This window comes from Xyrauchen texanus, chromosome 11, assembly GCF_025860055.1.
Source record: "Xyrauchen texanus isolate HMW12.3.18 chromosome 11, RBS_HiC_50CHRs, whole genome shotgun sequence".
Lineage (NCBI taxonomy): Eukaryota > Metazoa > Chordata > Actinopteri > Cypriniformes > Catostomidae > Xyrauchen > Xyrauchen texanus.
Window position 1 is genome coordinate 17,790,913 of NC_068286.1, and position 24,711 is coordinate 17,815,623.

The window sequence follows — 24,711 nt, forward strand, 5'->3', positions numbered from 1 at the left end:
AGCAGCATGCTGTTCCCCCAAACACACAAAGCAAAACCGCTTGCTTTGTTTATCAGTCATTCTTTTCCTTCTTTTTTTTTTAAAGAGAAAGGTTTCTGCGCACTGCCAAACAATTCTAACTCCTAACAGAGGAAAGTATAACGTTTCTGACAGGCTCATGAAGCACACACACACAGAGTGATCTGAAGACAAACGATCTGATGATGGACCTGTGAAACATCTATTTATAGCCCTGCTACAGGTGCATCCAATGATGTCACCGACAGAGGCTATAAATTCCAGTGAATTTTCATTGACGTGTTGCACACATATTCACAGCTGGTCACACCTAAAGTTGTTCACAAAGCGCTATTTCAGCGCAGCATCACAAGTGTAGCTTTTTGAAAGGGAACAACATTTAATAGAATAGCAGTGCTGCCCTTAAAAATTTAAAGTTATAATAATTAACTGTTATTCATACAATGATTATACAACTAATTAATAACCTTGTTTACATGCACACCAATGCACTGATAACTTCCAAAAATCTGCTTATTTAAAAATATAGAGATAATTTCCCACAGGTGTAAATCCTTACTTTTCTCCTTCTCCTGGCTTCACTCTCCACAGACGTCACTCATCCCTGCCCACATCACCACATACCCCCATCGCCCAACTCAGGCCAGAGAGCCGTCCAGCTTGTGAATGCAACCACAGCTATCTGCACCCCTGGCCTGTGGACCAACTCAAGCTTAAAAGGCTGGAGAGCCAGATAACAAGGGGTGATCTGCGCATTGACATCCTTCATGTGATGGAGATCCCGACTGATGTAGAACACTGGACGCTCCTCTCCGTCCACAACCTGGGATAATACCAACCCCAACCCCCTCTCCAACGTACCCATCTGCAATAATTAACGGAGAGAGAATTCAGAGGAATGCAAGCACAGCCCGCCGCAAAATGCAGCTTGCATTCCCCAAAATTCATGCTTGAATGCCTGCTGACACTGCTCCATCTACTGGACTGGATCTTTTTCCCCCTTTTAGTGAGATTAGTCAGCGGGCTCGAGACAGTAAAATAATTAGGCACAAACATATGATAATATCCAGCAAACCCCAGGAACTGTCTAAACTCCTTTTTTGGTCTTAGGATTCAGGCAGGCTGAAATCGCTGCGGTTTCATCAGTTTGGGGCCGCACCTGCCCATGATCCAAATGGAAACCCAGATTCCATACTTCCACCCGCCCAATTGCACAATTCTTTGGGTTTGCCATGAGTCCCGCTCATCTCAATGACCTCAGGACAGCCCACTGTTGCTCTGCAGATGCCACTGCTTATCATTATTGTAAATAATGATATTATCCAGATAGCCAGCAGCGTATGCAGCATGCAGTCTGATGAATCGGTCCATGAGCCACTGAAACATAGCCAAGACCCTGAACAAACCAAACGGTCTAAATGGAATTTAGACACTGCATTGAATTTTATAATTCACACAGAACCACTGGGATGGCACAGTCACTGTGGGATTCTTCTATTAACCCCATATCTAGCAAGGCCTTTAATTCTTCCCGAATCGCTTATTTTTTGTGCTCAGGTAATCGGTTGGGACGACTGCATACCACTACCCCTGGGGTCATTTCGATATGGTGCTCTGTGAGATTTGTACGACTGGGAAGAGGCGAGAACGCATCAGATAAAACTCTTTGCAACCTGGCAACTTCCATGACATGTGATGGTGAGAGGTGGTCTCTGCTAGTGACCGGGGTGAATCGATTGGTGGCTTTTAAGTTCACCTCCGGTCCAAGTTCCTCCTTCTCCGGAACCACCATCGCCACAGTCATGGAGACCGCCTGTCTCTGTGGTTTTAGGAGATTGAGGTGGTAAATCTGATGTGCTCCAACTCTATCCATTCATTTAACCTCATAATTAATGTCCCTGACTCGCCGTGTAACCTTGAAGGGCCCTTGCCACTTGGTTAGTCATTTAGAACTCGATGTGGGGAGTAATACAAGGACTTTTGGTGCAAAATCCCATAGTCAAGTACACCTATTATACAGCTGGCTTTGACGTTCTTTAGTCTGGAGCAAATTCTCCTGTGTTAATTGCCCCATGTATGGAGTTTTGCTCTCAGGTCAACAATGTATTGAATTTCATTTTTGCTGTTTGAAGGTCCCTCCTCCCAGTTTTCCCGAAAGACGTCGAGCATGCAATGCGGTCAACGCCCGTACAATAATTAAAATGGGGAGAACCCCGGTGGAGGCTTGTGGGACCTCTCGTAGCGCAAAAAACCGAGGCTCTAGACACAAACATCTTCATGCATGAACTTACAAATCATATTCTTCTAATTAAATAGTTCAACCAAGCCGTCCATTTGGGGGTCGTAAACTATGGTCCGAATCTACTTAATCTCCAACAGCTCGTACAGTTTGTGTAATGTACGTGACATAACATAGTGCTCTTGGGGTGGCTGCGGCTTTCCCCAACCTTGTGGAGCTAATGTAAATGGCCCCAGCAGCATCTCCTCATCCAACTAATCATATGCCACACAACGATACACTTTGTTACAGGACCCATCCACACAAATTCCCCTCAATAAAGTTGTAAATTCCAGCCAATTCATACCTAAAATTAGTAGATGGGTGAGGCGGGGAGTAACCTCTGCCTCTATTCTATGCTTTTGCCCTTTGAATTGAATGTTGACAGGCACTAAGGGGTAATCGTGAATATCCCCATGCATACGCTTTACCTTCACCTGCCAGCTTGTGTCCAAAGCCTCGAATTGAACCAAGCTTTGGTTAATGGAGTTTTGATTACAACCTGAATCCACCAAGGCTTGATATGTTCCCCCTTAATACTCAAATGTATCCAGTACGCTCCTGATTAATCGAAGGCGGCCTGTAGCATGTCGGGGATCCAGACATTGTCTCCACCTCCTTCGTGGGGCATTGGTCCTGGAAATGCCAAGGTTCCACGCAGCTGCCCCAGACCACCCCAGACTTCATGCCCACACCCGCGACAGTGGATTCACCAGCCTGTGGGGTAGAGTGGAGGGGGTTAGGGGAAACCGGCAGAATTAACTAGTTTTGGTGTAGGAATTCCCCGTTTCTGGGGACCAGGAACAGGATGAGGGGAAGGAAAGGGGGAGGGTGGAGAGAGAGAGGGAGAGAGAGAGAGAGAGAAGAGGGCTCGCTGGTCCCTGAATACACAGTCTAATGGTCCTCAGCCAACTGGACCACCCCATCCAGTGAAGCAGTTGGTGGCACTGAAACCACTCTGCTAGCCGGGTGATGAACTGCTCCAGTACCATCAGATCAAGTATCTCCTCGGCGTCGTGATCTGCAGCCAGCATCCACCTTTGGTAGGCATCACGGAGCTGTCAGGAGAAGGTGAATGCACTGCAAGATGCCTCTTTTCAGATCCTCGTACACCAGGATGTTGTTGACTGTAAGTCAGCAGCAGCAGTAGGCGGACCACCCTCTGGGAGTTCGGCCACTTTCACATCTTGGCCGTCTGCTTGAACAGCTAGATGTAAGCCTCTGGGTCATCTTGCGGTCCCATCTTAATGAGCGTGGCCTTAGTAGCGGCTGGGGACGTGGTGGAAGCTCCCTACTGGAGTACTAATTTCAGTAACACCTGTCGGTCCTTTGTTTGAGCCTGGACCAGCACCTGGAATCGCTTCTCCTGTTGCCTGTATAGCTTAAGTAGGGCCTGATGTTGAGCCTTGTGGATGCTGATGAGGTTCTTGAAGATTTCGGCCAGTGGCGAGGACTTCATGAAGACGTATCCTTCCTCCAAACAATCCCGGGTTTCGACACTATGGCAGCGGGGGCGTGGTCAACCGCCCGCCTGGGAGAGAAAAGCTGTAAGGGCGCTTACACCTGAGCTAGATTATGTCTAACACCTGTGTCTAATTGCAGTAGCATGAGGAGAGCGGCATAAAAAGCAGCAAACGGAGAGCCTCGAGAGGGAGAGCCCGACACCAAGCCAAGAGAAGCGAACTGTGTGATAATATTGTGTGAAAGTAAAAAAGATTAAAGAAGCCTTACCTTTAACGCTGTTTCCTGTCCCTTCCTTAGTGGAAAGTTGTACACTGGTGCCGAAACCTGGGAAAAATAGGAATTTTTTTTCCAAGCTATGGAAAAGAGTCGCCCCATAGAGTCCTCCCAGCTGGCGGAAGTCCTCCAGTCCCTCGCTACACTCCATCAAAGCCACCAACAATCCCTGCTTGAGCTCCGGTAAGACCAGGATCATCGGTTCTTCGAAATCATGCAGGCTCAAGCAGAGGACCGGATCGCTATCCGGAGCCTCCTCAGCCAGGAGGCCGCTCCAGCCGCAGCCGCGACCCCGGACACCCGCGCCACACTGCCCCCGCCCGCGTTACAGAAGATGGGGCCGGCAGATGATCCAGAGGCGTTCGTCGATTTATTTGAACGTACGGCGGAAATTTGGGGTTGGCCACAAGACCAGTGGGCAGCCCGCCTAGGCTCTCTCTTGTCCGGGGAAGCACAACTCACGGCGCAACAACTGCCGGCAACAAGCCTCCTGGCCTATGCAGACCTGAGGAAAGCCATCCTGCAATGGGTTGGTCGGAGCCCGGAAGAAAATCGCCAGCTCTTCCGGGCTATGAAACTGGATAAGTCCGACCGCCCGTTTGCATTCGCCCAGCGGCTCCATGATGCCTGTCGGAGGTGGCTGCTTGCGGGGGACCGCGACGTCGAGGGACTTGTCGATCAGGTGGTACTGGAGCAGTTTGTTCAGCGCTTGCCCAGGAGAATGGCGGAGTGGGTCCAGTGCCACCGCCCGGCATTGCTGGAGGAGGCCATTCGTCTTGCGGAGGACCACTTGGCGGCGATTCCGAGAGCGGATGAGCTCTCTCTCTCTCTCTCCCCTTCCCCGCGCAGGCGTGGAGGATTCCCAAGATCAACTTCCCGGCCATGGGAGAACCCGCCTACCCCTTCTCCGTCCTTCAGCCGCTCTCCTCCTCAGGTGGGGGCGCCCGCCAGCACGGGTGCGGCCGTGGTGCCTGGGCCGGCCTGCTGGAGGTGCGGAGACCGGACCACTTCCGGGATTAGTGTCCGCTGATGGAGGTGGGGACGGTGGTGCGGGTCTCCGATGTCCCGCAGGCCGTCCCCGGTCGGGCTGGAGCGTACCGGATTCCGGTAAGGATCCAGGGGGTACATACCAAGCATTGTTGGATACAGGCTGTAACCAGACCACCATCCACCAATGCTTGGTTCAACCCGGGACTTTGGGCTCAGCTAAATGGGTGAGGGTGAGGTGTGTGCATGGGGATGTTCACAAGTATCCCATGGTGACTTTGGCGATCAAATTCCGGTGAGAAAAACATAGTGTGGAGGCAGCAGTTAGTTCCCACCTCACCCATCCGCTAATCTTGGGTACTGATTGGCCGAATTTTAGAAATTCATTGGAGGGAGTTTGTGCTGATGGGTCCTGCATGAAAGTGAAGAGATGTGTGATGTGTGATGCTTTGGCGGGGAGGCGGAGCTGGGGCCGTCCTCGGCTGCTCCGAATGACGAGGGAAGGGGCAAGGTTGTCGCCCCTCCTCTCAGGGAATTCCCGGAGGGGGACTTCCCCTTGAAGCAGTCGTGGGATGAAACCCTTAAGCACGCTTTTGACCAAGTGAGAGTAATCGATGGTCAACAACTCTGGTTGTCTCAGCACGTAGTGTTGCTGGGGCACTCTTCAAGATAATCTCCCGGGTGGGGGTTCCGAAAGAAATCCTCACCGACCAAGGCACTACTTTTATGTCACAAACACTTCGCGAGCTTTACGAACTCTTGGGCATTAAGTCGATTCGCACTAGCGTGTACCATCCTCAGACAGATGGACTGGTGGAACGTTTTAATAAAACGCTCAAATATATGATTCGTAAATTCGTACATGAAAACGCTAGGAATTTGGATAAGTTACTGGACCCCCTGTTATTCGCAGTACGAGAGGTCCCGCAAGCCTTCACGGGGTTTTCCCCATTTGAGCTGCTGTACGGGCGACGCCCACGCGGGGTCCCCAACGTCATCCGTGAAGCTTGGGAGGAGGGACCTTCTAATAGTAAAAATGAAATTCAATACGTTCTTGATCTTCGAGCAAAGCTCCACACACTGGGGCAATTAACACAGGAGAATTTGCTCCAGGCTCAAGAACGCCAACGCCGGCTGTATGACAGGGGTGCTCAGCTACGGGAATTTGTACCGGGAGATAAAGTCCTTGTATTACTCCCAACATCGAGCTCGAAATTACTCGCCAAGTGGCAAGGACCCTTTGAGGTCACACGACGAGTAGGGGATCTCGATTATGAGGTTAAACGTACCAATAGAGGGGGCACGCGTCAAATATATCACCTCATCCTCCTGAAATTGTGGAGAGAAGAGGCGGCCTCTGTAACGTTGGCAACGGTAGTTCCGGAGAGGGCGGAGCTCGGACCGGAGGTAAACAAAGCCTGCAATCCTAACACCCCGGTTCCTTGTGGAGACCACCTCTCGCCGCGCCAACTCGCAGAGGTTTCCGAACTACAAAAGGAGTTTGCAGACATGTTTTCTCCTCTACCGGGCCGCACAAACATCATACAACACCACATCGAGACCGAGCCGCGTGTGGTGGTACGTTGCCGCCCCTATCGCTTGCCCGAACATAAAAAGAAAGTAGTTCGGGAAGAATTGGACGCGATGCTTGAGATGGGAGTAATAGAAGAATCCCACAGCGATTGGTCCAGCCCGGTCGTCCTTGTTCCCAAGAGCGACGGGTCTGTACGTTTCTGTGTAGATTATAGAAAGGTCAACGCGGTGTCCAAATTTGACGCGTACCCAATGCTCCGTGTTGATGAACTGCTCGATCGGTTAGGTACTGCTCGGTTTTATTCAACCTTGGATCTAACGAAGGGTTATTGGCAGATCCCCTTGACACCAATATCCCGTGAAAAAACGGCCTCCACCACGCCGTTTGGATTACACCAATTCGTGATGCTTCCTTTCGGTTTGTTCGGGGCACCAGCCACGTTTCAGCGTCTCATGGATAGGATCCTCAGACTGCATACTGCTTACGCCACTGCCTATCTAGACGATATCATCATTTATAGCAATGATTGGCAGCGGCACATGCAACATCTGAGGGCCGTCCTGAGATCGCTGCGTGCGGCGGGCTCACGGCAAACCCGAAAAAGTCGCGTGGTTGAGCGTGTGGAGGTACGGTATCTGGGGTTCCACTTGGGTCATGGCCAGGTGCGTCCCCAAATTGACAAGACCACGGCGACATGCGACTTGCCCTAGACCCAAGACCAAAAAGGGGGTGAGGCAGTTCCTGGGGCTGGCTGGCTATTACAGAAGATTTGTGCCTAATTATTCGGATGTCACCAGCCCGCTGACTGACCTCACTTAAAAGGGGGCTCCAGATCTGGTCCAATGGTCGGAGCAGTGCCAACAGGCATTTACACAGATTAAAGCTGCACTTTGTGGGGGGCCGCTTTTGCATGCACCTGACTTCTCTCTCCCTTTTGTTTTGCAGACGGACGCTTCAGACAGAGGGCTGGGGGCCGTACTCTCACAGGTGGTGGAGGGAGAGGAGCGCCCGGTGCTGTACATTAGCCGGAAGCTCTCCTTGAGGGAGACTAAGTACAGCACCGTAGAGAAGGAGTGTGTGGCCATAAAGTGGGCGGTCCTCACCCTCTGATACTACCTGCTGGGGCGGGCCTTCACCCTCTGCTCGGATCATGCCCCACTGCAGTGGCTCCACCGCATGAAAGATACTAACGCCTGGATCACCCGTTGGTATCTGGCCCTCCAGCCTTTTAAGTTCAAGGTGGTCCACAGACCGGGGGTGCAGATGGCTGCCGCTGACTTCCTCTCCAGAAATGGGGGGGGGGTGGTAGGCAGGCCAGATGACGCCCCGGCCTGAGTCGGGCGGTGGGGGTATATGGCAGCGGGGGCATGGTCAGGCACCCGTCTGGGAGAGAAAAGCGGTAAGGGCGCTTACACCTGAGCTAGATTATGTCTAACACCTGTGTCTAATTGCAGTAGCATGAGGAGAGCGGCATAAAAATCAGCAAACGGAGAGCCTCGAGAGGGAGAGCCCGACACCAAGCTAAGAGAAGCAAACTGTGCGATAATATCGTGTGAAAGTAAAAAAGATTAAAGAACCTTACCTTTGACGCTGTTTCCTGTCCCTTCCTTAGTAGAAAGATTTACAGACACCACTGTGACAAAGTTGCTGACTTTCTTGAGTTCTCTCTGACGCAGGAAGAGGGACCAACCAAACAAACTGCTTTTCAGCACAGCATAAAATGAATGAGCACAAAATCAGTGTCATGCATCTCTCTCTCTCTCTCTCTCACTCTCTCTTCCCTCCGGCAGTCTGGAAACCCTTTTCATCCCCCTCCAGCTCTCACTGAAACAAAGAACAGCTGTTAGAGATAATTTCTCACAGGTGTCAATCCTTACCGTTCTCCTTCTCCCGGCCTCGCTCTTCACAGATGTCGCTCAGCCCCACCCACATCACCAGAGCCGTTTAATGTGTTTACATGACTACACATGTTTTCGGCCTATTAAGCATAATCTGTGTAAGAACGTGCAAGTAAACATGCTCATAGTTGTGTAGCTTGTGACAAATGATGTTAATGAAACATCTGCAATGCTTTGGCACATATTCAGGCAAATAATTATATGCGTTTGTGTTTGCTAATTTTTTTTCACTCACTGGTTTTCAAAATAATGTGCTTTGTGGTTTTCTCTTTATTGTGAATATTTAACAAGTAATTAACTTCTTACATGGCTATTAATCTGTAATGCAAATTAATTTTGTACATGTTCCCTGATGTAATGTCAAACAGACTAAACCAACTAAATTATTAAGAAGAAAAACTGCAGGCCTGATAGGATTGCAGTCAACCTAAGCTCTTCAAACTTTAGGGATGATATATTGTAGTACAGACCTCCTTAATCAAGCAATAGAAACCTTTCTTGTTGAGCATCAGCATCTTCTTGGCTACTCTTGCAGCATTTGTACATTTGCAAACAACCACTGGGCTTTGTGATAATTTATAGCGACAGCGTAATGTGGTGTGATCTTTTTAGCATTTTAGAGTATAAATTAGAGACTGAATTGCATGAAATGGTATTTCAATGCCAGCATTGTCCTGAGTTCAGGCTCCCAATGAAACTGTATTGGTAAGGGTTTGGTGATAACAAAAGTAAAGATTTGCTGGAGCGAAAATTCCTTTTTTCTCTCCATTAAAGGGTTCCAACTGCCTAAATACATATGACATACGGTATGCATAAAAAAACAGTACCAAAAAGACAAATATATCCTTAATCCAAACACTGACCAACAATATGCAAAATTGTAACATGGTGTGGGCTGAATAGGAAAATTGATCATTTTGGATTCTAAAAGATTTTAGAATTTTAACGGTTTCATGGTCCCGGCAACCAATAATTCATAGTGCCAAAGATTTTAGCCTGAATAAACTTTGTCTTTTTGCATGTGAACCCATCTTGTATGTTAAAGTAGTTTGGGTCATATTTTTCTACTATCTATATTTTTGTTCATGGTTTGTGGATGAGGGCATGTGACACAACCTGTCAACGATGGTGTCTACAGTACCACATTTGGTTAGATTCTACCAGTGACAACTGAATTTGTACCAAAGTACAGAAGAGTTTGAATGAACGCACATCCTTAAAATGTAAAAAAAAAATATATATATATTATATGGGAAGTGTTTTCTACTCTGTAACCTATACAGTTAGTGGCATTTTGTTATTTGCATACTATTTTTATAATAATAATAAAAAAAAAACCTGGGTTGCACTCGCAACACACCAGTTGAGAACCACTGTACTAGAGCATAGGACTATATCGTTTTATTTAGGACCATCCATCCATCTTCAACCGCTTATCCGATGTCGGGTCGCGGGGGCAGCTACTCCAGCAGGGGACCCCAAACTTCCCTATCTCGAGCCACATTAACCAGCTCTGACTGGGGAACCCCGAGGCGTTCCCAGGCCAGTGTGGAGATGTAATCTCTCCACCTAGTCCTGGGTCTTCCCCGAGGCCTCCTCCCAGCTGGACGTGCCTGAAACACCTTCCTAGGGAGGCGGCCAGGGGCATCCTTACCAGATGCCCAAACCACCTCAACTGACTCCTTTCGACGCAAAGGAGCAGCGGCTCTACTCTGAGCTCCTCACGGATGACTGAGCTCCTCACCCTATCTCTAAGGGAAAAGCCCGCCACCCTTCTGAGGAAGCCAATTTCGGCCGCTTGTACTCGCGACCTAGTTCTTTCGGTCATGACACATGACCATAGGTGAGGGTAGGAACAAAAATTGACCGGTAGATCGAGAGCTTTGCCTTTCGGCTCAGCTCTCTTTTCGTGACAACGGTGCGAGTGCAATACCGCCCCCGCTGCCCCGATTCTCCGGCCAACCTCCCGCTCCATTGTCCCCTCACTTGTGAACAAGACAACGAGGTACTTGAACTCCTTCACTTGGGGCAAAACCTCATTCCCTACCTGGAGTATGCACTCCATCGGTTTCCTGCTGAGAACCATGGCCTCAGATTTAGAGGTGCTAATCCTCATCCCAGCTGCTTCACACTTGACTGCCAAGCGATCCAGTGAGAGCTGAAGGTCACGGACTGATGATGACATGAAGACAACATCATCTGCAAAAAGCAGCGATGAGATCCCCAGCCCACCGAACCGCACACCTTCCCCACCCCGACTACGCCTCGATATCCTGTCCATGAATATCACAAACAGGATTGGTGACAAAGCGCAGCCTTGGCGGAGACCAACCCCACATGGAATGAACTCGACTTCGTGCCGAGGACCCGGACACAGCTCTCGCTTTGGACGTATAGGGATTGGATCGCCCTAAGAAGGGACCCCCCCACCCCGTACTCCTGCAGCACCTCCCACAGTCTCTCCAGGGGGACCCGGTAATACGCCTTCTCCAGATCCACAAAACACATGTAGACCGGATGGGCATACTCCCAGGCCCCCTCCAGGATCCTTGCGAGAGTAAAGATCTGGTTCGTCATTCCACGGCCAGGATGAAAACCGCATTGTTCCTCTTCAATCCGAGGTTCGACAATTGGCCGAACCCTCCTCTCCAGCACCTTGGAGTAAACTTTACCAGGGAGGCTGAGAAGTGTGATACCCCTGTAGTTGGCACACACTCTCTGATCCCCCTTTTTGAAGAGGGGAACCACCACCCCGTTCTGCCACTCCTTAGGCACTGTCCCAAATTTCCACGCAATGTTGAAGAGGCGTGATCACAGCCACATGCTTATCGTTTTTTTCTATTTACTTTAAACCACTACATATTTTGTTAGGGCTATTCTTGGTAAACAGGATTCAGTACATTAACCAAATACCTAAAGTGGTGCCTCATTTATCAGATATGTTGTGTTAGGGCCTCACTTAGGAATTAGTGGCTAGAGAGAGAATATTGTGAACAGCATTGCGGCTAGAGGTGCTCTTTCCATATGCAAGGCAATGACAAGTCTAGTCCTTATCAAAGGCAGATAGACAGAGCCAATCAGCCTCATCCCTCCTGCCAGCTTTAAATTTCATCTTTCAAAGAGAGAGAGAGAGAGAGAGAGACTCATTCTCATTTACACCCGGTCTCATCTCCCTGTCCGCACACTTATTAACACCAGCGGCTCAAGCGGGTCATACATCCCCACCCCAGTACAGACAAGCCAAGCCTGGCTGCTCTGACATGCACTGTGTGAATGACACCTGAATCTTCAAAAAGGTCAAAACTGCCACAACCTCCCCTGATCCTACAGTTAGCAATTCTAGGGATTTGCTTCATAGTCTCTTCAAGAATAGGAAAGGATTGAGGTTTTCTGTAAATTTCTGGCAGCATAACAATTAAATGAATAAAAAAAAGGACACTGTGAGAAAACTAGAGGCAGAAACCAAACTGCTGTTTGTATATAGCAAAATAGCAAGTAACAAACAGCAAAAAAAAAAAAAAAAGGATGATAACATTTCATAGAGGTAACATTTCAACTAAATAAAAAAAATATGTTCATGTTTAACTGCAGCATCACACAGCAACTAAATTGCCTAAAACACAATGGCCAAATAACACAGTTATAGTGAATTTGGTAGTATAAATGTACACTGGATGGTTAAAGTGCCCACGTATCTCCACCATTTTATGTAGGGAATCAGTATAAGTGAGCTAGGAATTAAATTAAACTGTCCTTATTCTACATTATTATGTAATAAAATTTATAATGGAACTAGTCACTTTCGACAACCATTATAAATTAGAAAAATTACAAATTACTAGATTATTTGTCTGAATATACAGTAATTCTCCACCATTAAAATCGTAATACAACGTCTCATTGTATCCGCTCATGATTTCTATTGTAAGGAATTAACTTTAATAAGGGAATTATGATTAATTCTCTTATTGGAGTGATATTATTCTCATGGCTTATTGAAAAAAATATTACACATATTTAGGTATAGCTTTGAAGCGAAATCTTTTAAAAATAGGATTTGATTATTTATCAAAATATACCACAGTCAAATTATTTTAAAAGGGAAATATGAATAATGAATCATAACTTGTTATAATTAATTATACATATTTGGATCAGTTAATGGAATTTACTTGATGCAGCTGAATTAATATTACAATCAATTAATCTGTTCGTCCAGCGAACACTCAGTATTGATTATCTATCAACTCTTGGAAAGGATATTTTTCATGGCCAAGGAAAAATAACTCTTAGCATGTGGCTGTGATCAAATCGTTAAATTGACGCTGATTCACAAGCAGACCAGAATCAACTCTCAAGAGTGTACACAAAAGCTTTATTTAACTAAATCACAAGCACATAACAAATCTAATCAAACGCATATGCACAAATCATGCATACATGGGAAATGGAAAAGTGAAAGTTAATGAACCCGGAACAGAGCAGGGGAACGAAGCTATGAAGAGAGTCATTTAACCATCTGAAAGAACCATCAGTTTCTTACTTCAAAGCACCTTTGTTCACAAAGGGGTTCACAGCTTATACTAAACCTCTGTTTGACTCTGTTTAGTTTGACTCTGTAATGGTTGAGGAAGTTACACATGGCTTGATGTGTTGAGGCCTGCAGGCCCACGACGGACAAGTTGTTTCCGGTCCCACATGACCAGCAACCAAGAGAAGAGAAGAGCGAAGAGAGGGGGAGGTCACTCCGACAGTGCCCTGTAACTCCTGAAGGAGGTCACTCCTCTCGAGTTTCACTTGAACAATGAGAAAGGTGCAATTTTCCAGTTGGAAAAGTTCCTTTGTTTAGAAGCTGACTCATTTGCATGATTGGAGTAACCTGGCAGTTTGAGCCCCTTTGTGCTCTGATTAATATAACAAGCATACAATGCATGCTATAAGGAGGTGATATACACCAATGTGCAGGGCGTCACACAAGGATTAATTTAATAGGAAGCATGAAACCAATATGTTAACATTATCTAGTAGTTCTGTCATAAAGCATGCATAAAATGTTACACAGCACAAAAGACACTATACGAGACAATAATCATACACACAATGCCCTGGGGATATGCATGTTCATTTATAGAACAGCTTGTCTATAAATTAATGAAGAAAAGTTTGTTTCATGGGCTTTATGAATCTTTCTTTGCTTGTTACGGTCTTGAGACATCTGTTGAATTATTCATTAAATAATGAATAATTGTGTGTCTGATTGGTCCAGATGTTACAGATTTTAAAATGATAAAAATCTAAAATTATTTCAGAAAGGTAAAAAAATATTTAACAAAGCTTAAAAATCAATTTAGTGGATTTGTTCTTGATAAAAATGTCTACACACATTTAAAATAAGAAATGTCCTTGCAAATCCAAATTGTAGAAATTATTTCATTATTCAAAAAGAAAAAAAAGATAAGTCTGCTCATTAACAGAGACTTTGGACTTGTTCTTTTCATGAAGTTGCATATAAATATGTGCATGTACAGGTTGCTATTTGTTTTGGGAATTATTTTCAGAATACAGTCCTGAAACAATACAGTTTTTGGGGCTTCCAACTAACCTTCCCCATGCAGTCTTGCGCATACCCAAGTTTTTCATCGGAAACTGTTTGTGAATGACACTCATAAGGGAACCAAGTAAATTTTTCCTCAATCAAGATAATAATAATAACAATGGGTCTGTTCCAAAACTTAGTGAGCTGCCTCTGTGTCTCCTGCCTTCATAGTCAGCTGTCATCTATGACAGCATTCTTACTGAAATTATGCCTCATACGAGAGCGATTTGGAACTCTCTACATAGGCGGCAGCTTCGCACATCATTCAAATAGCATTCCTCAAGCGCAGCGCATGGGACACTCAACTCACAACTGATTTCAATAAAGGTGATGCGAGAGACACAACGCAATCCTCTAGTGATCATAAATATGCACAGCACAGAACAATTTTGGGTAAAATAGTCGGTTTTGTATCATATTACACTATTATTTATCTATACTTCTCAGTATTGAACGAATTATAAGTATATTTATAATCTAAATTTCTCTCGCTTCGTCCAGCATATTGGATACATTTTTCCGCCGAGCTCAACACAGTGCATTCTGGGATTGCCTTCCTGGGGAAGGATGCTGTAACACTCCTTCAGTTTCTGGTATGGGAAAGGAGGAGACAGAGAGCAGTGACATGCTTCAGGTAGGCTTTTATTTTTCTGCCATCCACACTCTCTGTTTGTTCTTCACAGTGTGTTTCTTACACTCTCAGTCAGCATAAACTTGTTGAAATCTCAGCTTCACGATAATACAAATATTAGAACACTCAAAATAAGACACGTGTGTTCTTCACATTGTGTTTCTTATTTCAAACAGTTTTGCATAACAAAACTCTCAGTCAGCATAAACTTTTTGAAATATCTTCACAATAATATAAATATTAGAACACTCAAAATAAGACACGTCAGTCTCTGCACACTCATGTCCCTCTCTCTCTCAGCTCTCTGGCATGTTTTGGCTGCTTTTTAGGCCTCTCCCTACTATCTCTAGATACTAGAAACAGCTGTTGTGGCTCCTCAGCCAGCTTGACGAGCCACATCACTCCCTCTCTCCCGCAAACAGACACACTAATGACACCCTAATGATGCTAAATTGTGTGATCTATTAATTGAACTTAGATGGACAGTTCTATATGTGAGATGTAATTATTGAAGCAAAATTATTTTGATATAAAGAGACCTGGGCTAATTGTCACAAGGGCTATATATAAGTAACTATAAAGTTTTAAGCTAAAAGTCAAATTACATTAATGTGTGTTTTCTCTAGCAGTGGTTTTGCATGCTGATTTCAAAGACATAGTTCAAAACCCTCTTAAATTACAATACTTTTTTGTGAATTAGATCAGGGATGATAACATGAATGTTCTTTTGAATCCTATACCACTGGTTTAATGGCAGGTTCCATTGTGACAAATAATCCCTTGTGGACAAAAGGTGAATGTGTGTTCAGAGATCTTCGTCTTTTTCCTTCATTAGTAATAACGTTGAAAATTTTGCATTGCTTTTCTGTAACCAAGACATCAATGTAGAGAGAAATATGATTTAAAAATTTTTAGAAATATTTACTGTACAAATTGTGATAACTAGCACCAGTCAAGCTATGGAACATTTAGAATCTGTTGATGTGTTTAATAGATAATGTACTGGTGCTATGGAAATATTTGTATATTTATTTATTTTTTTATGTTAAGTTAGACTGCAATAAAAAAAAAAAAAGAAGCATTTTAATTTTAGCAAAACAGAAGCAAAATGATTACCTTGTGGCCTTTCAAAATGATTACCTTGTGGTAATGAAACTATCACAAATAGGCATGGGGATTTGAGACTTCAATAAATTATTATGCCACCCCATAAATTAAGGTAACACGTAAATCTGCGATTTCACGCCAAATCCGTCCTGACAGCTAAGAAAATTTTATGCTTACAGTAGGGAATTGGTTTAAAACAAGGACAGGGCTTTTATCAAAGTTTTTTTTTATTATTATTTTTACTTTAATTTAAAAAAAGATATCTATAAATATTCTGTAGTGCAGTTGGAAAAAAAATTGGATTATTTATTTATTTTGTATTTTTTTTTTTTTTTTTTACTATAAAACAAGAAGAAAAAAAATGTTAAGAAAATTATTTCTGTCTGTGAAGACCACTATTTCTGTTTTCAACACGAGCAGAATGGCCAAGAGAACATCTCTGAAACATGTTTGCTTTTCAGAAAAAAAAGGAACAAACACAGAAAAAAATGCATTGAGTCCTTTAGGCTGCATTTAGTCTTTTTATTCAGGTTTACAAGATGCTAACCTTGCCTGGAGCATGCTCTGAGGTTTCAAACACAAGGATATCTAATGTATATTCACTTTCTTGAGAAAAAAGGTGGGATCTGAGCAGTAGTGCCAAGATATTCAGTCAGTAATTGGAAAGTCAAAGGACACACAGATATAAAGGCTTAGTCAAGCTACAATTAAACTTTTCTGTTAAGTACTGTGTAGTTAATTTCTTAAGAATCAATGTAAATATGAGCTGGTATTATGTGACCACTCTAATACTGCCAATAAATTGAGTGCATCTTTTAACTACAGGTCCCAAAGATTAGGGAGCAAAATAATTTTCCCAGAACATACAGCTTTAGATGGTTCTTTTAAAAAAAAACACAGACACAGACTGTACATTTTAACTTATCAAATAGTTATTTCAGGTACTGAAACTTTCATACTTACAAAGAACAAAACACGTCTCTCAATAGCGTGATGGAAAAATACAGAGATATTATTTAATTTCATTTCACTGTATTGATGAGACCAACCTTTCCTTTGAAAAATTATTAAATAATTTTATTTCAACTCAACGCTCATGACGACTCTTCCCCACCTAAATGAATGAGTTTTGTAAGTCACTTACATTCTCCTGAATCAGGGCTTGATTGTGTTCATAACTCTAAACTCCCCCTTTAAAAGCGGATTTCTAGCCAGTGGCTGGCAAAGGCCCACTGTCACACCTAGAGACACAAACAGAGAGAAAAAGACAGAGCGAGAGAAAGAGATGGGGAGGGAGGAAAGTCTTTTATTGTCTTCCCTGTAGCTCATTAGGCTTCTAGCTGTCCTGGAGGAGCAGCCACCGTTGACAGGGAAAATAAAGAACGGTTTACAGGGCGCACGGAGGGAAAGGGGAAAAAACAAGCCAACCTTACCGCTCATTATCTACAATTCACCTTCAGCCCCAACATTTTTTCTTAATTAAAGACAAATTGAAGTGCAGGGAAAAAACAGCCGACAATAAGCTGCAAAGACTTCAATTGAGAATAGTTGGGTGAATAAAGGAAAGGGATGGGGGAAACAATCCCTCTCACTTGCCTGAGATAAGGGAGTCACTCAATGCTCTCATTTATACATAAAATCTTTTACAATTTCTCACTACAAAAAAATAAAAATAAAACTACATTATTGAATTTCAAAAAGAAATTCTGAAATGCGGAGTCTACAGACTTTAGCGTAGATATGAAAAGCTGTAAGCGACAGAAATATGGCATATATTTTATTCTATACTGCGGAACATTGTGGAGCCACCACCCCAGTGGCTGAGACAGTGTTGTCAGGTAAGCGGGTGAGTGCCCAGCAGTCCTAATGCTCTGTAAACTGTGTACTCCCACTCATCAGACCGACAGGCCGAGAGAGCTTTGAGCTGTGACCAGCAATTGTCTGCAGGAAACCTTCACAAAGCGCACAGATCTTTCCACGCTTAGGTGGCTGTAAATGCCATGGTGTGGCATGTCAAAGTGGATGGACGATGACTTTTCTGTTCTCACCTTCATGCAGAAGTGTGCCACTGTCCTCTCTCCCCTTTATGGACAGACCAAATGAGAGCTCCGTCAAAGCTGCCAGCTCGCTTTTCCCTTGTCTTCAGTGAAATGAGTTTCAGTGAGGCTTTCATAGAAGTCATAAAAACTAATGTAATTAGGATGGCAGGGAGTGGCAGAAGTTGTGTGGTATCGCAGTGTTATTAAACATGCACAGATGTGAACATACGGTCACCTGTGTGTAAGAGAAACAAAGAAAGAGACAGAGAGAGTGTGTGCGTGTGAGTGTTATGGCTACATAATTCAAAGTTATACATATAATAAATGTACTGTTCACAATAAGTTAACATATTAGTCTGCCTCGACCCCCATAGGTCCTTTTCTTTGTAGAGGCCATTCACAACTCTCAGAGGACTAGTGAGATATAAAATTGTGTTTAGCATGTTCACGCCTGCAGACAGTCTTATAAAAAAAACACGACTTGTCAAGTGTATAGCTAATGGTGAGGAGGGGCATTAAAAAAAGGGGGGGGGGAGGGGGGGGGCAATATAAAAAACACAGTGAATGTCTTATAAAGGGCATTCGTGATGGATGAGGTTATATTTTAAAAGGGCATGCTCATTTCATTGATAATCTTTTGTTCTGATCAATACAGTAAAGGGAAAAAATGGACCAAAGATGTTTTCCGTGAACACACACCTGTGCCCTTGTGAGCATTCTTCAAAATCTTCGCCGCAATTAACTTTTAAGGTATAATTTTTGAGGACAGAGGAACTTCTGAATAAAATATGATGTAAAATTGTATTTGTGAGATGAATAATGAAAGAGGAGGACTAACATTGAGGTGTCCAGGGCATAACAGCCTCTCTTTGTAATCTATCATATATTTCCATACATCTTGTTGATCTAATTAATATTTGTCTCACTTTGAACCTGATGGAAATGAGGGATGAGACAATGGCTTTCTTGTACTCCAATATTCCTGCTTCCAATGCAAACAAAACCCTGTGGTTGAACATCCAATAGATGACAAAAACAAGGTTTTACAGATCTACTGGCCTTATGTGTTTTTTTTTTTTGTTTGTTTTTTTTTCTATGTGAACAGCTTGCTTAGAGAAATGCATGGACAGGTAAAAATAGAAATATCCTTCAGTTTTCCCATTATGATGCAGTGGCTGACAAGATGAGCTATTTCTGCATTGCTGACATTGGTTCAGTGCCTGGAATGGATGCAACCTAGTCATTTATCCATTTTTAACTTGATGGACATGCTCATTGAAATTAATTGTTTGATACATGGTAAAAAGGGGGCTTTTATAGAGCAAATAATACATTTTAAAAAGTGCACTCATATTATTGTGTTTACGTTGTGTCGACTCCTAGCAGAGTAAATTCAGCATCACGCAAGAGCAAAAGTAACTGATGCTCAGGGATGGACTGGGAAGATAAATCAGCCTGGGATTTTACATGGCAACTGGCCCAAAACTTGTTGAGCAGCGGGTTCGCTGTCCTTTTCTGCATATCGCAGCACCGTTTTGTTGTTCGTTATGCATGTTTTCTTAGCAGTCAGCCAGAAATTTATTATTTAATGAGGGAACGTGTCAAATTACAGGGGATTATTGAAATAAAATGAGTATTATTTGGCTAGTCAACATGGTGGCACTCATAAATGAGTGCCCACCATATAGTATTTAGAATAAAGCAGCTTTTTCTCAAAAATATATAATACAAGGGTCCTCATCTACTTTATTTAAACGTATTATTTTCCAAAAATGTAGTAAAACTTTAGTAATAAGCATATCAATAAATTAAAAATCACTTACTGCATAACTAAGGGCATAGATTTGTCTTCAATACTGGGGGTTGGTGCGTAAACATTTACATGTTTCCATTGACCATGGTATAAATATTGGGGGGGGGTTGTACTTGCCCCCCACCCCAACACATGTACACATCATCACACAGGCAGTATTCACTCATCTGTCTCGTTATCACAAACTGTATCAATAACATATTTTTACACAACTGCAACTACATTGTATTTTTAACACCTAAATATATAATATGATCAATTAGAGCAACAATACATGCACGCAAAATTATTAAACAATTAAAAAAGCCAAACAACGGGTGTGCATTGTATTGAAATGTGAGGCTTATTTTTGTGTCCACTGATGCTAATCAAATGGTCAAATATCCTCTTGTGCCCTCTCCTGGAGCCTGCAGGAACAGACTCTTTACTAATCAGCAAGCCTTATTCCAAAGCATGGATGATGTGCTCTTATTGCAGGAAAGGTCGGGGGTATTACGACAGGTAAAGAGTGTGTGAGTAAGTCGCTGTGGACGCACAAGGTTTGCTCTTGTCACTCCGGTGACTGGAGAGAGGCCTCTCAGCACTTATTAGGTGATTCAAACATATGACCTCAGATAGAAAGGTTGCATATATCTCAGCATTCAACTATCCAGGCAGTTGTTGAATTAGCACATTGAGAAAAGATTGTATGCTGTGCATTATCATTTAATTCAATGCAACACATGAACACAGATGCACACAGATGTGAACTATTTCGAACAACCGTTTATCATGCTGCTAAGATGGCTTAATTTACTGATGTAAAAAGCAGCAACAACATTTTTCAGAAACACAATTCTTAGCTAGTTTTGAATGCATACTAAAGCCTACATAAAGAACATAGCAAGCATGCCCTACACAAAATAAGTATTTTAATATGAATTAAATTGAGCAAAAATGTATCTCAATTACATAGATATTAATAATATCACACAGCCCTAATATTAAAGTCACTTAAAGTTAAGTCAGTTCATCAACAGCAATGATCATAAAACTTCCAGCCAGTCTGCAATTGTGATCTTGTTTGGCCTCTGGTTTACCTATTTTTTGTTAGTGGAGCAAATATAGACAACACTTCTGTCATGTCAAAAATGTAAATTACTCCATATAAACTTTTTGTATAAAATAGGGTTTTTCTGGGTCGAAAATTGTGTTTGGTGGTGGTGATGATGTACACAGTCATCCATGTGAGTGAAGTAGGTTTATTACATCATTGCAATTAATTATTATTTAACCTATACTAATTATGTAGTTGTATATGTATACATTGGGTATTCAAGTTATTTTTGATCATCTAAGTATCTAGAACTTTTGTAATTTTACAGTTTTTTTTTTTATGTTTTCTTTAATTCAAGGTGCTATGGGAAATTATACTAAATTGACTTCATTTAATCAACACCTTATTTCTGTAGGGCTAGTTATAATATTCCTTTTTTTTGTCTAACATATACAAAAGAAAGTACATAGCAGGAAATGTGAAGGAAAGGAAGTTACAGGAGAGATACAAGTACAGAAATGAAAATCCAGACAGTTTAAATTATAGGTCTACAAACTCTCTTCCAAGCCTGCAGCCCATTCATCGATTTTATATATATATGCTCACACTGATCATCTGAATTATTTGTTATGATTACATTACATCAGTTCATTTCTCAAAATGCATGAATAACGTAGCCTTTTCCCCAGACTTTTACTAGCTCTAGCTCTGTAACTAGTGGAATCTCAAACTCAAAATTTCTTACAGCAGAATGCTACTTTAGAGGACTTATTGCTGTGACAATTTCAGGATCCTATCTGGTTCCCCGCCATAGATATTCAACCCGAAAGTGAGGGGAGTCTCAAATCTGAAATGTCCGGCACACTATGCTTACCTAGGTACCCCCAAAATGAAGACTGAGACTCTTCCCATTATAAATTGATCCTAAAAGTGGAACTTTGCGCAATCTTGAGCAATACATTAGGACTTAAGTTTTAAGTCTAAGGAACAAGTGAAAAATATGTTCTGTACCAATGAGGTTTGATTTGATATTAGGGAGCGAACTGGCCATGTTTGTCTTTAGATAATTATAGATATGGCTTCTATTTTATGTCTGTTAATAAAATCTGAATTGAGTAGGGACAAAAAGCACAGTCTCTCATATCACAATCTCATATTACGGGAAGTCCAGTTTTTGCTCGTGCATCTGCGTGCTCCAGGGATAGTGCAGAGCAGATCATCTTTGCAAGTGATTCTGTGATGGCTCACATGACAATTTTGCGTGAAGCCAGGTTTCAATCATGCAGATGCACGTTTGAGATGAGAAGCATATTTAGCGATCATACAACACAGAACCCAAGATGAAAATAGTCGCTTTGAAACTTCACTTGGGTGGCTACCGGAATTTTTTTAATGCAGGAAAATCCCTGTAAAAGCAATATCATTCAAACAATTGTGCCGTTTTACTGAATATCAGCATGGCTTCTAATAACTGCGGCCAAATAACTTTTGATCAGTATATTACTTAATTAATAGGGCTGTGAAAAAAAAAGATTTTCTGATGAATTGCTGCTTTCATGCATTACATGCTTTATATAATGAATAATAGTCCTACAGTGTAAACCAGTAATTTAATTAGTTTTACTTTATATTTCATTAGATTTTTTTTACATTTCAGAATGTTTACCAATATTTGATACTGCTGTTAAAAACTAAGTTGTCTTAATTTGCATCTTTGTTTAATAGTTGTTTTTATTCTATTGCTTGTAATTAGCTTTGTTCTTATTACTGACTGTTTACTTGTCTGAATATTTATTTGAGAACTTGAAAGAATGTTTACTCAAATGAGTTCGAAATTGTCGAACTCAAATGTATCGAAATTGGTATTGAGAATTGTCAAATTGCTTTCATATGTATACCCAAAAATGGAATTGAATCAAATCGACCCAAAAACATATTTGAATCAAGAGCTTGTGAATTGGAATAGAATCTAGAAATCTGTACGATACCAGTCCTATTAATGAATTATATAAAAAATTTATTTGGCAGTACAAATCAGATAAGCTAAAACCATGTTTTTAGTTATTTTTTTTGTCCTGCCATTTCTCTGCACCCTTGGATTTAAAAGTGTGATGTACTGTAACAGAGCCACGTGTACAATGCCACAGCAGTGGTTACCTGTGAATGCCTAGAGAACAAAAAAGGAATGTATTTGCCACAACACAACCTAATCAGTTTTTTTCACAAGCATAACAATACCAGCTTTTGTTATCTGAAATAAACAGGAAACTCAGTAAACAGGCTGGCCTGCATGCAAATGGCTGTCAATGACACATCATGGTCTCACAATCAGAGCTGCTTCCATCTCAGCCTGTTGGCCAGCAACACAATCAGTGGTTCGCACACATGAGAGATGCTGAACATATTTACCTCCCCTGTGACAAGTCACTTATTTCCTGCATCAAGCGTGAGAGGCTCCTGTCTGACACCTTATGGGACTGAAGCTACCCAGAGCCCTCTTGATATAAAGCGACAAGCAAGTCATTTATAGAAGTACTGTTTCATCTCTTCAGTCACTCACACTTTTTCTCTAAATGAGCGGTCACATAAACCGGCGCTGCATTTACTCGTAACTTTCCCATGATGCGAAACATGCACAACGAAGGACAAGAATAAAAACATAATCATAAAACAGAAAAATAAAACAATGCACCCGAGATTCATTTCAACTTCAGAGGTGTCACTTGTGGGCGAAGGTGATTTCAAACACACCCAATTAGTCTTACTAAATATAGCTGACAGGCTGTATGTATGTGTGCGTGTAGGAGTGCTTGAGAGAGTGTGCCATGATGATGGTTACCATTGGGGAAGGTAGTTAGGGAGTGTGTTTGGGAATACATATCTTCTGGACTGCCAACATACTAGAGGTTTAGAGCTGGGATAACAAGACAGAGAGGACATGGTCCACAGGCTGCAGTCTTCAGCCACTTATTACCATCTAACACGGGCATCAAAAGGAAGATGGAAAAATTGCTATTTTTTCTCACTTATTATAATGTGCACTTTATTGTTAATGTATATGCTACTGCTGTTTTTTAACAAGGCCTGTCTTGATTCCATTTGATTCATTATGCTTGTTCCAAACAGAGCTAATGAAAGGTACAAGAAAACAATAATCAAGAACAGTCTTCTTGATTTTATATTCAAAAACGTTTTAATAATATTGTGACATCTGAGTACATGCTGATAGCATGAACATTTCATCTGCATAGTTTGTCACCTTTACCTGAAGACTTCCTGCCCACACATTTAATTATATTACTTCCAAAACTCTCCTTACAATAAACATATAATAAATTACAGGACTACAGCTCCCCTCTGTACACAACGAGTTGTCTTTAGAGGCAAAACTCATGAATAATGCATTTTACACCAGACCTTTTCCTGAAGAGGAGAGCATGTGGTGGGTTTTATGAGAAGTCTGTAAACCTGTGTCTGTGGTCGCCTTTTGTCAACAGCCCCATTCTGTTCATTTGGCTTGTTTCACAGCCAGTGACCTGTGTCATAATGGAATGGCTTTTAATGATTGCTTGTTGATAACTGTGTCAGCAAAGTTCCTATATAGATTTACCTGACGCATTTAGAATTAACTACTGCACCTTATATGGAGGTCATATGATTTTTCTGCCAGCACAGGCTTTGCAAGGACTTTGCATTAGTATTAGACAGAGAAAACTGGGGAAGTTGTCACATTTTTACACATGGATGTAAAAATGAAGTCACATAAATATGTTTGGGGTAGGTAAAGATTTAAAAAATCATTGTTTGTATCAGCAGTTAAGTACATTTACATTTATGCATTTGGCAGACGCTTTTATCCAAAGCGACTTACAGTGCACTTATTACAGGGACAATCCCCCCGGAGCAACCTGGAGTTAATTGCCTTGCTCAAGGACACAATGGTGATGGCTGTGGGGATCGAACCTACAATCTTCTGCTTAACAGTTTAGTGATTTAGCCCACTACACCACCACCATACCTAGTATAATCTTGGTTAC

At 42.5% G+C, this 24,711-nt stretch overlaps 1 protein-coding gene across 1 annotated transcript in view; it reads left to right on the plus strand.

Moving 5' to 3' along the window:
* The first annotated feature begins 14,660 nt into the window (after positions 1-14,660).
* Positions 14,661-24,711, plus strand: part of LOC127651138 (vascular endothelial growth factor C-like) — a 155,803-nt gene continuing 145,752 nt past the window's right edge. Inside the window, exon 1 of the mRNA XM_052136836.1 lies at positions 14,661-14,682. Within this exon, the coding sequence (XP_051992796.1) occupies positions 14,674-14,682 (9 nt within the window). The 5' untranslated portion in view covers positions 14,661-14,673. The remainder of the gene's footprint in view (positions 14,683-24,711) is intronic.